Source organism: Ursus arctos, unplaced genomic scaffold, assembly GCF_023065955.2.
Source record: "Ursus arctos isolate Adak ecotype North America unplaced genomic scaffold, UrsArc2.0 scaffold_2, whole genome shotgun sequence".
Lineage (NCBI taxonomy): Eukaryota > Metazoa > Chordata > Mammalia > Carnivora > Ursidae > Ursus > Ursus arctos.
The window spans coordinates 95,699,792-95,713,727 of NW_026622874.1; the positions used below are offsets into that span (position 1 = coordinate 95,699,792).

The 13,936-nt window shown below is 55.8% G+C and overlaps 1 protein-coding gene across 1 annotated transcript; it reads right to left on the reverse strand.

Moving 5' to 3' along the window:
* Positions 1-1,206: 1,206 nt before the first annotated feature.
* On the reverse strand, positions 1,207-10,689 carry SSC4D (scavenger receptor cysteine rich family member with 4 domains). The gene is made up of 10 exons (XM_026516045.4): positions 10,524-10,689; positions 8,899-8,934; positions 8,323-8,628; positions 7,543-7,620; positions 6,283-6,597; positions 5,147-5,224; positions 4,503-4,577; positions 4,061-4,372; positions 2,912-2,989; positions 1,207-2,267 (listed from the first exon to the last, which is right to left on the reverse strand). The coding sequence occupies exons 1-10, from the start codon at positions 10,687-10,689 to the stop codon at positions 1,951-1,953; spliced, it is 1,761 nt and encodes a 586-aa protein (XP_026371830.1). The 3' UTR covers positions 1,207-1,950.
* Between the last annotated feature and the right edge of the window lie 3,247 nt (positions 10,690-13,936).

Here is a 13,936-nt window from a genome sequence, read left to right on the forward strand (position 1 = left end):
GGTCTGGAGCCTGTGGAAGGCAGAATAATGCCCTCCTCCACCCTCCTCCCCCAAGATGCCCATGTCCTAATCCCTGGAGCTCCTGAACGTGTTACTTCACAGGGCTAAAGAGATTTTGCAGACGTGATTAAGTTAAGGCCCTTGAGATAGGGGGAGTATCCTGGATGATCCAGGGCCTCCCATAATCACAAGGGGCTTCAGAGGATGGAAGAGGGTGGCGGGAGCGTCAGGAAAGGAGATGAGGTGATGGAAGCTGTGGTCCAAGAGATGCACTTGCTGGCTGCAAGGAGGTCACGAGTGGGCGTGGGACGCAGACAGCCTGGAAAGGTATGGAAATGGATTCTCCCTTAGATTCTCCTGAAAGAACACCAACCTGCCGATACCTTGAGCTTAGCCCAGGGAGTCCCACTTCAAACTAGTGACCTCAAAAACCATAGGATGGGGGGCCTGGGTAGCAGTCGGGTGAGCATCCAACTCTCGGTTTCGGCTCAGGTCATGATCTCAGCCCCAAGTGGGGCTCCGCACCCAGCGAGGAGTCTGCTTCTCCCTTCCCCTCCGCTCCTCCCCCTGTCCATTCTCTCAAATAAAGAAATAAAACCTTAAAAAAACAACAACAACACCCTGTAGGATAACGAATTGGTGTTGTTTTAAGCCATTCTGTCTGTGAGGATTTGGTACGGCGGCCGTGGGAAAGCCAAGAGCCTGTAGGCCGGACGTGGAGGGCAGGGGCTTGACCAGGACAGTTGCTGTCACCCAGCAACTTGACCAGGACAGGCAAGTCACCCACCCTGGGGCTGAGAGGGGTTCTGGCAAGATCCCCCACTTCTCTATGCCCTTGGAGCTCCAGGTGAGAAGCCCCAAGAGCAGCCCCTGGGGACGCCCCAGTGTTGCTCTGCTCTCATCTCTCTGCCTCTTCTCGAGTTTTGCTTCTAGTGACACTGCCCACCTTGCCATGTGCCTTGGAGCGGACCCTTTCCTTCAGCAGGACCTAAATTTCTCTATATGCAAAAGGAAAGCAGGGATGGGCTAGGGGACCCTCTGCGGCCTTCCAGGCCTCATATCGTGAGTCAGCATTTCCAGGATGTGTGGGCCTGCTGAGAGCTCTCTGATGATGCTCTTGAACCAGCCTCCACCCCCGAGCGGGTTTCCTCCAGAGTCCTAACCAGTCTTTCCTGCCGCTACAAATGATGCGCTTGTGCCCACAAGTTAAAAGACGGCGGGGGGGGGGGGGACAATGCTTTATTGACTTGGCACCTATGAACAGGTGGCTACAGGCCCCCAGGGTTCTTTGCTGCTGCAAAGTGGAGGCTCTGTGGTGGGGGCAGCGTAAATCAGAGATGCTGGTTCCAGCTGCATGGAAGGGCCACTGTCCCTGTGTTGGCCCCTCCAGTCCCCTTGTCCAGCCAAGCACCGAGTCTGGGCCCTCATGGAAAAGGCCAGGGCAATGACCCAGGTTCTTCCGCAACCCCATGCAGGCGAAGGTAAGAGCTGTGGGCCTCTCCTGCCTTCCCTCTTCTTGGGGATCCCAATATGGGGGGGGGGGAAGGGAGATACTCCATTTACAGAGAGCCCCTGAGCCTCCTGGACCAGGGTCCAGGAAGGCAGGGTCAAGTGGCTATAACAGGAGCCCCATCAAAGAAGAGAGTTAAGAGTCATTCCCTTCCCCCCTCCCCCATTTTATGTTTTGGCTGAGCAGAAAGTGGGAGCTCTCATTACACTGGGCCCATGGTAGTTGATGACAGGTGAGGTCACACAAGAAGTTGATGGGTAAGGCTCATCCTCTAAGCAGGCTCCCCCAAGCAGGACCGCATTGTCTGAGCGGGCTCTCTCCCAGACAAGAGGAGGGAAGGGTAGGGTGAACTGAAGCTGTCACAGGAGGAGGGCTTCCTGGAGGAACAGGGGCAAGCCACAGCAGGCTCCCAGAAGAGATGGTCTGCAGAACAGGCTGGGTCACAATGACTGGCACAGGACACTCGCATCCTCACTGTGGTCACAGTTGTGGGCATCCCAGCGTATGTGAGAACAGAGCAGAAGAGCACTCTCGTCCCCACGGCACTTGACATTGTCCAGGAGGATAGGGCCTCGGCCTGGGCCGAAGTGGGCCTCGCCGGGGGCTGCCAGGGCCTGGCCACAGCCCAGCTGGCGGCACAGGACAGTGGCTGCCCGCAGGTCCCAGGCGTCGTCGCAAACGGTGCCCCACCGTTGCCCTAGGAAGAGTTCTACACGCCCCTCACATTGGTGGGCTCCGTTGGCCAGACGCAGGTGCCCTGCGGAGAGACAAGGATCAGGGCTTGCAGGGGCTGGCCCATGCCAGGCCACTCTCATGCCAGGCCACGGAAGGGGTAGACAGAAGAGGCAAAGGGTGGTGGCTTGAGACACAGCATTTCCCCGGGGGCCGATGGATAAGGGCAGACAAATCAGATTAAAATAGGATGGGCAGCAGTCCAGACTCAGTCTCTGGACGCAAGAAGAACGTGTACCAGCCTTTGTGGGGTGCTGTGCAGATCCCGAGTGCTTCATGTCTGCTTTTAGGCCTCATTTCACAATCCCAGACCCTCAGCCCCAGCGCTGCTCTCTGGAGACTGTGATTGTGTCCCCTGAAGGTCATCATCTCCTCTCACCCACAGGTTTAAAAGTGAATTCTTTCATTTCTCTCTTCAGGAAGGTGCCACATTCTCTTATTTTGGTCCTATCCCTAGAAATCACTAAGATTGCTCCCTTAAAACCCCCCCCCTACCTCTTTCTGGACACCATATCCCTACTAATGAAAACAGAGACTAGCACTGAACAAAGATTCTCAAACCTGGTGCAAATCTGTTGAGCTGTGCAACCCCAGCCTATCATCTCCCTCAATTCTGGTCCTTCCTATCCTGATGCCTCTACCTCCATCTTCGGGGCTGAGAGCACCTACCGTCCCTGGGCCGAGGAGTGGGCCCCCGGGTGGTCTCAGAACCATCCTGCTGGACTTGCAGTCCCAGCTCCTCTGGGCCTGGCTCAGCAAGGACAAAGAAAAAGAGGTGCCTGTCACATTAGGGAACTTGTTCCTTGAGGCCAGGTTACCTCCTACCCTTCCAAGGGAAGCCTGATTTAGGGGCAGAGAGGACCTTACAGGACCCTGAAGGACAACTGCTCTCTGCCACTTGGATCAGAAATGGGGGTTGTTGGGGCACCTGGGTGGCTCAGTCAGTTAAGCATCAGACTCTTGGTTTGGACTGGGGTCATGGCTACAGGGTCGTGGTGGGGCTCCCCGCTGGGCCGAGGAGTCAGCTTCCCCTCTCTCTTCCTCTGCCCCTCCCTCCCTGCTTGTGCTTTCTCTCTCAAATAAATAAATCTTAAAAAAAAAAAAAAAAAGGAAGGAAGGAAGGAATGGGGGTTGTTTCTTTCACCCTGGGACCCAAAGCAGAACCCTTTGTAGCTACACCTTTGTGGCCAAAGTTATTAGGCCCAGGGCACCAAAGGAGGGGTGAAGCTATCAAGTCCCACACCAATCAATGAACAGAAGCATTTTAAAATAGATCAGACTCTACAAACACCCCTTTCCAATGATTCCTCCCAAAGGTCAGACGCTTGCTCCCCGAAAGCTGATCAACTAACTCTCTCTGCTTACTGGGGCTTTGTCGGTCCTTGACTCAGCAGAGCGAAAGCGACCCGGCCCTACCCTTCACACAGATTTCCAGACTTTGTCCCCGGCTTTCTGCCTCTCACCTCCAGCCCGCCCCTCACTGCCGCAGAGCCGGCGCCCTCCCCCAGCCCCACCCCACTCTCACTGCAGAGGGCGCTCCCTTCCCGGCTCCGCCCGCGCCGCGCAGCCGCAGAGCGCGTCGATGGTCGGCCTCCGCCTCCCTCTGCGGCCCCGCTCACGCCGCCGTGCCGCAGAGAGCCCTCACGCACGACCCCGCCCATTTCTCAGAGCCCGCCTTGTCCCGCCTGCGCTGCAGTACGCGCCTGCGCGCGGCCCCGCCCATTCCTGGGAGGCCGTGCCGCGCTGCCCCGCCCGCGCTGCAGTAAGTGCCTCTGCTGGATCCCGCAGAGGCCTCACCTGAGCAGAGCGCGCTCTCACCTGAGCAGAGCGCGCCGGCGTCTTCATGGTGACCGCAGTTGTGCTGACCCCAGCCCAAGTGGAAGCAGTCGCTCAGGCGGGCCTCCGTTCCGGCGCAGCCCACGTTGTCCAGCAGCACGGGGCCGCGCCCGTAGCCGAAGTGGCCGAGGCCGGTGGCGCCCAGCGCAGGCCCGCAGCCCGCCTCGCGGCAGGCCACGCGCGCATCCGCGAAGTCCCAGTCATCGTCGCACACGGTGCCCCAGCCCCCGGCGTACATCACCTCCACGCGGCCGCGGCACGGGCCTGGGCCGCCCACCAGCCGCAGGCGCCGGCCTGCGGGGCGCAGAGGCCCGCGGCCATAGGGGCTGGGCTGCGGCCCTTGGCTCCCAGAGCCCCAACCCCACCCTGCCCCACCCTGCTCCACCCTCCCTCACCCCCACAGAACCCCGGCCCTGCCACTTACTTTTCTTCCCCGCGGCCCAGGTAGCTGTGGTTAACAGTGCCATCTCCCTGGAAGGCAGGGCACCAACTCCTGTAGCTGCAGAGACAGGGCATCTAGAGCATTTGAAGGGGACAAGGAGGCCTTCTGGCCTGCAGCAGGGCACAGGGACGTCTATGAGATCCCCCAGCTGTATCACACCTGCACCCCACACTCAGCCTCAATCCTAGTGTCGCCGTGTTGTCACGCATGGTCCTCAGGAGTCTTGATTGGAATGAACCGAGTCCTGTTTCCAGGCATTATCCTGATTTCAATCCCAATGATAGTTCCAGACCAAACTCCAAATGTGCTTGTACCTTTCATTCAACCTTTAGCTCAACCCTCTCAAGGCCTCTCAATTTCCAATCTCAGCACTCACCCAAATTTTACCTCAGAGCTTTGAAGAAATCCCTTACTATCTCCTCCCACCTTGCTGAACTTTTCAGAGCTCTGGATTTCATCCTTGCTCCACCTGCTCATCGTTCTCTCACCCACCTCTTTATCATCTGGCCTAAAGACCTGGTTGGCTAACCAGGGCCCCCTTCCAGTAGATGCAGAACAGCCTTTCTAATTCCCAGCCCTGCCCACCTTGCCCCTACCATTCCAGCCTGGAGGGCTGGGCTCCTTACCCTCTGGCTCTGTGTGCCAGGCCCAGTCCTCTCTTGTGGCCAAGGGTGGCAGTGCTGTGAGAGTCGGGGGGTCCAGCACTAGAGCAGAAGAGAAGGGATCAGGGTCAGAGGCCAAGGTTTCTGGTCAGCCTTGGGCTGTCAGGGGACGATGGGAGGATCTCCCTGGAGAGGATGACAGATTTTACTTCCAGAGTTAGGGGCTCAACCCTGGCTGGGGTCCAAGGTCTGCCCTACTTGACAGTGTTTGTAATTTACTTGTGGTGCACAAGTGTATGCTCCACAGTATCAAGGGCTTTGACAGATGTACTTTCACTTCTCTCCAATGTTTTCCAGAAACCGAATGTGAGCCCACCAGGGAAGGCCATGCAGGGAAGTCCTAAGGGGCTTACAAAATAAGATTCATTCCCATCTCACAGATAAATAGGACTAGAAAGGACAAGGGTCATGCTGGAGACTGTGCAGCAAGCTTAGCTGTGGCTTTGCCAGGGCTCAGTATGTGAGCCCGGGTAAGGCTCTGCCTCACGGGGCTTAGGCTTTCCTATCTGTAAACCAGGAATGACGGCCCCTGGTTTGCTGTGAGGCATGGGCAAACAATTTGTATCTTGTAGAGTGGAGACCATCTGCAAAGTGCCATTTCTGGTCCTATTATTCCTATTTGCTCAGAGAAACTCTCAAAATGGGAGAGGGACCAGGTGGGTGAAAATACTGTTATAAGAGTATCCAGGATTACAGAGAGCTATGTATGCTATGTAAATCTGGGGCCACCCCTGGGCTGCAGTGAGAGAATTCTGGAGTACCTCTGGTGCAATTCTAGAGAAATATTACTTCACTCTTTAGTGTTCCATGAAGAGTACCTAGAAATTGCTAGAAAATTCCGGGGGCATTCTTGGGGTACTGCTAGATAATTTTGGAGTTTTGCTGGCACAATACTGTGAAACCTACCACAAAGACTACTGGGGCTTTCAGAGGCACTTCTAGAGCAATACTGAGACGTTAAAAGTAATTTCGGGGTCTTCCTGGAAAGCACTGCGGAGCGTCAAGGCAGCCACCAAGCCCCGCCCGCCTCCGCTTCCGCCTCCGCCTGCATCACAACACGGCCCCGCCCCGCTCCCCTGCGTCCCGCCCCCAGCCCGCACCTGCGCAGAGCGCGCCGGCATCCTCATGGTGGCCACAGTTGTGCACGCCCCAGCCCAAGCTTAGGCAGGCTGCCAGGCGGGGCTCGCCGCCTTCGCAGTGCACGTTGTCCAGCAGGATGTGCCCCGTGCCATAGCCGAAGAAGGCGTTGGTGGTGGCGGCCAGGGCGGCCCCACAGCCCAGCTGGCGGCAGACCACGGCAGCGTCCGGCAGCCCCCAGTCGTCGTCGCACACAGTGCCCCACAGGCCGCCATGCAGGATCTCCACTCTGCCCTGACACGGGCCCGTGCCCCCCACCAGGCGCACGCTGCCCTCACCTGGTGGGGTTGGGGCCAGGGAGCATCTCCCACAGGGCTCTGCCTCCCCCTGCAACAGCGCACCTGACCCAAGGCTTCCCCAATGCCTCAGGCCCCGCACGTACCCACAGTGCATGGTGCCCCAGGACCTAAACCCACGGAGGAGCTGTTCACGCATTTACCCCAGGGCACTGCCTCCTCACAGTCCCAGATTGGGCGAGGTTTGTGGGATCAGGACAGATTGGCTTTGAGTGTGTCATTTCCTAACCGTATAGCACATGCTGTTTCCTCACTTTCTACTGCAGTGAAAGCTGTCTCACCTTTCCAGGTGCATTGCCAACAACTTCTTCCTCTAGGAAGCCCTCCTTGATCTCTGATCGATGAGACCCATTTCCTCCTCTGGACTTCCTTGCCTATTTATCTGTCCATCCTTTAGGGCACTTTCCCTTTTCTCGTTCTACATCATTATTCACATTTCTGTACGTATCTTTCCCATTGGATTAAGCTCCGGTCCTCACCTCTCTCACTAAACTTGTGCTATTTTTTTTTTTTTTTTAAAGATTTTTATTTATTTATTCAACAGAGATAGAGACAGCCAGCGAGAGAGGGAACACAAGCAGGGGGAGTGGGAGAGGAAGAAACAGGCTCATAGCAGAAGAGCCTGATGTGGGGCTCGATCCCAGACCGCCGGGATCACGCCCTGAGCCGAAGGCAGACGCTCAACCGCTGCGCCACCCAGGCGCCCCAAACTTGTGCTATTTTTAATCATCCCACGGGAATGGGCTCCTCTCTCCCCATCCAGACTGTGAGCAGCCTGGGGGGCTGCGGGAGGCAGCATGGGGAGGGAGTGACCCAGCTCACCCATTGGTTATCCCTCTCTTCCCACCGTCAAGAGTAGATATGGGATACTCCCCTTGGGGTCCTTCTCTTAAGACCCAGGTGGTCCCCCATGTTGCCCTTACTTACCTTTCCCATTCTGGGGGGTTGTAGGGGGCACCCTACTGGTGAACACTTTCCTTGTTGGGGGCTGCGTGGGCAAGAATTCTGGGAAGGAAGCAGGGTGGAAGGGAGGAGGATACATGGATCTTTCTGTTCTTCATCCTCACACCCACGGGTGTGTGAGCAGCAGGGCATGGACCCCTAAGGTACCTGCCATAGGGCCTCTGGCCACACAAAAGGTCAAAGCCAGGAACCCTGGGGTATGAGAGGAGAAGGGCCCCCCTGAGTCCAGAAAGCAGTAGCTTCAGATGAGTTCTTTTAGTTTTTCGAGCAGCACCCCATTACTTGAGAATGTATTAGAAATGCAAATTCCCAGGCCCCACCCCAGACCTGCAGAATCGGAAACTCTGGGATGGGGCCACAGTCTGTGTTTTAATGAGCCCACCAGGGGATTGGAAAACTAGAACCATTGCTGTCAAGGTCAGTGCCTCTCAGAGATTTCTGCTGCAGCTCCATAGCAAATAGACCTCACTGCCAGTGTTGTCCCCACTTGTTTGATTTAAAAAATGGGGAGAGGGCACTGCTGGAACATTCAATGCCCTACAGAGAAACAGTAGTGCTGGTTTTCCTTCAGTCAAGCTCACACAATGAAGCAGAAGAACCACTGGGACCGTGACAGCTAGGCTGGGGCTCTTGCCCAGCACTATGCAATGCCACCCCTGGCTTGGTCTTCCGCGTGGAAGTCCCTTCATTCATCCAGCCTGCAACCCTGCTGCCCGCCCTCCCTGGTCACGGGTCTCCGCTTACCATCGCACAGGACAGCCACGTCTTCGTAGTGGAAGCAGTTGTGGACGCCCCAGCCTCGGCTGTTGCACTGGCTCAGCGCGGCTTCCTGCCCGCCGCACTCCACGTTGTCCAGCAGGATGGGGCCTCGGCCTTGGCCGAAGGCGAGGGGCCGCGGCACGGGCAGCGCCAGGCCGCAGCCCAGCTGTCGACACACCACGTTGGCATCCACCACATCCCAGTCATCGTCACAGACGCTGCCCCAGGAGCCGCCGTGCAAGACCTCCAGGCGCCCCCGGCAGCGGCTTGGGCCCCCCACCAGCCTCAGCTCTGTGGAGAGGGTTGAGCTGGCACCAGAGGGATCGCTGGGCCTGACCTGCAGGACGCCCACCTTGCTGTGAAGCCGCGGGAGCGTGAGGGCCTTAGGATCAGTCCCTTCGGGGCCTTATTTCTCTCCCTGTCAAGTGGGCAGACTAGCGCCATCTGTTTGGGGGCCGCTAGAGTTGTGGAGGGCTGGTTAGCCATCACTCTCAGAGGATCTGTGGGAGCATCTGAGTTTGTGGGGGGCAGGGTGTGGGCAGGAGGGGGAGAGGCACCTACCTGGAAAGGGCAGTGGGGTGGGCTGCAGGGCACTGGCTGAAACAGAATGAGGAAGAGCATTGGTCCCCTACCCCCTCCCTGGGCCTCCTGGCCTGGGAACACAGCCTTCCATGCCCCCATGGTCCTTACCATCATCCCCCTTCTCTTCCCCTGCCTTCTCCAAGCTTCTCTCTCTTCCCGGCTGTCCCAGTGGGCCTCCTTGCTTCACCCCTCTCCCATCACCCCAGAGAGATCCACCTGAAACAGGGGTCTGCTTATCCCGCTCCACTGCAAGACTCCACGTGCCCTGCAGGAGTCCCAGACCCCGAACTTTCTCTACAAAGCCTTCTAGTATCTTCTGACCAGCTTCCCCTAACTTTTTTTGGAAACGTTTTATTTTTAAGTAACCTTTACACCCAAAGTGGGGCTGGAACTCGCAACCCCGAGGTCAAGACACACACTCTACCTACTGGGCTTGGTAGGCACCCGCCTCCCCCTGGACTTCTTTATATCCCATCAGTCTTGTCTCCGGGTCTTTAACCCTGCAGTCTTCTCTGCTTGAACAGTTCTGTTTATTACAGCCCTGCAGCTCCTTCCAGACACAGCTCGGAGCCCCCTCCCCTGGGAAGCCTTCCTGGAGCCCTCAGCTAGAAGTGCTCTTTGTTTCCTCTGGATCCCTGGGCACCATCTCCAGGCCCTTTTCTGAGCCTTCTGCCTGGTGATGGGGCCGTGCATGTCTCATCTCAGTGTTTCCCACCACCCCCCACCCTTCACCCCAGAGCCTGTTACTGGGCAAATGGTCAGTAGCTCCACCTTAAGTGTATCAGTTGGCTTTGGGATTCATTATAGGATATCCTGCAAAAGATTTACCTGTACAAGCCCTTCTGTTTCAGCCCTCATGTATGTATTTGCCTGGCACTGCGCTCATCACTTTCTGTGGCCTGGCTCCCTTAACCGTTAGGACGATGTGTGAGATGCGCACATGGGGGACCTTAGGTTTACGGAGTTTAGACAACTCGCACAAGGCCACACAAGTGAACAGGGAGGAGAGCTGGGAGTCCAACCCGGACAGCCACACTCTTCTGCACCACACAATTCTGGGCACGTGGCCTGAGAGGCGGGGAGGTAAACCAGGAAACTGGCCTAGCGTGGGACATTGAAAACCCCATAACAGCCCCTCACTTGTATGCAGGGAGTTACAGTTCTCAGGAACATTCGTGTACATTACCTCATAGAATCCTTGCAACGGTGCTCCGAGGTGTGTACTAGTGTACCCATTTTACAGATGAAGAAACTGAGACTCAGTTTCTTCTTTCTCAAGTTAGGATCGTCCCTAGGCCCTTTGGTTCTGTGTATGCCCCCAGCTGCCTTTCGAACAGCCATTGCGGAGCCCACTCCTTTCCCTCCTTCCCTATTTCCAATGTCCCCTAACTGCCCAGACTCTGTACATTGAGCCCTCCCCTCCAGCACTGAGCCCTCCACTTCCCCAACCCAGACCCTTAACTTTCATCAACCCCGAACAAATGTCAGCTGGAAAGAACTTCGGAAACCACCTCATTGACAAACCATGTCCCACCATAATTTTACAGCTGGGAAAACCGAGAGCCAGAAAGGGGATGGGTCAGGGGTGCGGGGAGGGCACTCACCCAGCGGCAAGAGGAGGAGGAAGGACAGGGCTGGGGGGAGGGATGAAGGGGTGTTGCTCCTGTCTCCCGGCCTCCACCCCCTGCTCTTCTCTGCCAGCTGGGGATCAATTCGCATCTCTGCTTCCTTGGGCATCCAGCCAGGGGATGGCCTTTCAGAGGGTCCCATCAAGGGGCAGTGGGGGAGTCACAGCTGGAACATCTGGAATTAAAGATACCCAGTCACTTCTTCCAGCTGGAAGGGGCCCAGTGAGAACTTCAGGGGGATGTGACATTTCCGCTTGGATCTGGCATTCCGAGTGGAGGCAGCAGCAGGGGCGACAGCTGGGACCTCTGGGAAGGATGGAGCACAGGACTCTGATGAGGAGTGAGGTCTGGCTGGAGCAGAGGGTGTGTGAGAGCAAGTGGCAGGAGACAAAGCTGGAGGGCTGCCTGGTCCCAGACCAAGACAGGCCTGGAGGTGGTGCCGAGGGCTCAACGCCTCCCAAAGCCCAGTGCTGGTGCCACTGGTGGTAATCTACATAATTTTAGCGGGCAATAAAAGGATGTTTACTCTTTTCTTTCTTTCTTTCTTTCTTTCTTTCTTTCTTTCTTTCTTTCTTTACAGTGCTTTTATTTATGGCAAAGGCTTCTAGTTTTCCATTTATTTGGAGCGATATAAAGTTTCTCTTTAAAGTTAATCTAAATAAGAAGAAATGAGTCAATTTAAGGGGAAAAAAAATCAAGGAAATATGGCTCCCATGACTCTCAAATATGCCAAAATGGTGAAGGGGTGGGAGAGTAGATGCCATTTGGGATGCTCTACCCTTTTGGGGTAGGAAGCCCTTGAACACGCTTTCTTAAGTTTTGGATTGAGTTGGGGCACCTGGCTGGCTCAGTTGGAAGAGCATGTGACTCTTGATCCTGGGGTCGTGAGTTTGAGCCCCACGTTGGGTCTCAATAAATAAATAAATTTGGGGGGGGCGCCTGGGTAGCTTAGCTGGTTAAGCCTCCGGCTCTGGATTTCAGCTCAGGTCATGGTCTCAGGGTCGTGGGATTGAGCCCCACGCCAAGCTCTGCACTCAGCACAGAGTCTCCTTGTCTCTCTCCCGCCCCCTCTCAAATAGGCGAGTGCATAAAAATCTTAAATAAATAAATAAATAAATAAATAAATAAATAAATAAATTTTGGATTGAGGTATACCAGCCCCAAAGTGCGTCAATCGGAAGTGTAGAGCTCAGTGAACATTCACACCATGTAAGCAGCGCCCTGGTAAGACCCCCACATCCCCTTTCCTGGCAGACCTTCAGCAGGAGTCCGATACCGTGTGTGGACAGTAGTGGGATGGTTGGGGGGCGATGGGGGTCTGGTTTAGCGGATGGGTCTGTTTGGGATATACTGAGAGGGAGATACCTCCCAGCAGGAGATAGCCCCCATCTCCCCCTGGCTTGGCCTCCGTCCTGGTATACAAACAGTCTGGTTGGGGAAGGATTGAAAACCAATCTGGATGTGGACATGGGGTTTTCAATACTCCATTCATGGGGCCCAGTACAGCCCCCAGTGAATAATCAGCTTTTGTCTTCCCTCTGCCTGACCTGGGGACAGCTGGGAGACGGGCAGTTTGAGGACGATGAGGAGGGGTAGCCATGGGCCAGTCTTTGCAGAGGGGCTCCTTAGCGATCTGGTCCTACCCCTGCCTCTCACCCCCTGGGACCCAGGTGGAAATGAGGCTTAACTGTTCCCTGCCGTCCGTGAACTGACTCTCTGAAGCTCTCACACTCCCTCCACACCCTTTATTAGTGCACATTTGCCTTTACAGCTCGGGGGAGGGGGCAGGCAGCATAACACAGTGCTTAGAAACATCGGCTCCACCACCTACTAGCTGTGTCACCGCACCTCCATAAGCCTCACTAACCTCATCTGTAAAATGGGGCTAGTAATACACTTAGCTCCAACAATCGTTGCTGGGTTAAAGGAGCTAGTTTATAAAGGTTTAGCCCAGTGCCTGGCCCACCATAAGTGTGGTAGCTATTTTATTGTTACTACTCTCTGTGGACCTTTGAGGGCAAGGGCCACATCTTGTTCGATGGCAGCATCTGGCACAGGGTGGGTACTCAGGAAATGTTTGTTGAATGACTGAATGAAGTTTAGGGCTGCAGAATCATAGAATGAAGCAGTCAGAAGAGGCCCAGGAGATCATCAAGGTTAATTTCACATCTGACCAGTAGAAATCTTGTCATTCTCTCTCTCTCTCTCTCTCTCTCTCTCTCTCTCACACACACACACACACACACACACACACCAGCAAAAGTGAAGTATTCATACCTGGGGGAATGTTCTGGGCTCTTTCTGTCCCCTCTTCCACGGTCAATCCAAGGTCAAATCTCAAATCACTTTTTCTGCCCCCAGGAGTTTAGGAGGGGGAAGGATCCCCCAAATGCAAATCAACACAGACCTTTCTTCTTCTTTTCTTTCCAGAGCTGGAAGATGAGCAGAGGCAAAGTCCCCGTCCATGGAGCTGGCTGGTGGCCCCAGCCTGTCCCCACCCGACCTCGGGGGCAGAGGGAGGCAAAGGGAGAGTGGAGGTGACCCGCACAGTCTGGAGCAGAGAAGGGGCACCCAGACAGAGGAGGAGCTCAGGGGTGGGGGGCAGGCGTGGACTCTCAGGGCCAGGCAGCCCCTCCTTCCCCTTCCTCCTACCCTAGGGCTCGGGTTTCAGAAAGGCAGCTCCGCCAAGCATCCCTGAGCTCCTGCAACAGCCCGGATCCGTCCTTAATCCTGTCATCCTGGGGAGTCCCCTTGATCAAGCCCTGACCCACGTCCCACGGGGGGTTTGGAAACATGGTCACAGGAGCCAGAGTGTGTGTGGTGGGCTTCCCATGCAGGTAGGGCCTCTGATCTTGCTGCTGATTTTGCCTTACTGTTATTCGTCTTGAGTTCTGGTGCTTTTTGAGCTTTGGGGCTTCTGTCGTTATCAGTGACGACAGGACCTGCACCACAAACTCTCAAAGCCAGAGCGCCCCCGCAGGGCACTTCCCCAACCTGGCGGGACATCCACGTCAGCCCCAGCAGGGGGGGCACTTTAAAAATATATACAGATACCTGCCGCCACTACTTCTGCTACGGACGTTCACGGATAGGGGCCCCCAAAGTGTATTTTTGAAAAGCTCCTGAGGCTCAAAGACGTTTGGGGACCAGAGATGTAGTCCAAACCGTTTATCCTGCAGGTGGGAAGACGAGGCTAAGAGAGGGAAGGGGATACACGGCCCGGGTGCCTCGAAGGACTTAGTTTCCTGGCTCTTGGGCCTGATCCTGCTTCCCATTTCTTGGAGAAAGAGAAAACTCTCTGCAGGAAGGTCTGCCATCACCCTGCTCCCCAAACCATACAGCCTCGTATATCTGCACCCACCCCTCCTTCCCTCCTGTCTCTTTCTTCC

Coding starts and splice junctions, on each gene's coding strand:
- SSC4D (XM_026516045.4), bottom strand. CDS start 10,689: ATGGGACCCTCTGAAAGGCCATCCCCTGGCTGGATGCCCAAGGAAGCA. Junction 8,629..8,898: donor CACCCCACTGCCCTTTCCAG/GTAGGTGCCTCT, acceptor CCCTCTCCACAG/AGCTGAGGCTGGTGGGGGGC. Junction 5,225..6,282: donor TGCCGGCGCGCTCTGCGCAG/GTGCGGGCTGGG, acceptor CTTCTGCTCTAG/TGCTGGACCCCCCGACTCTC.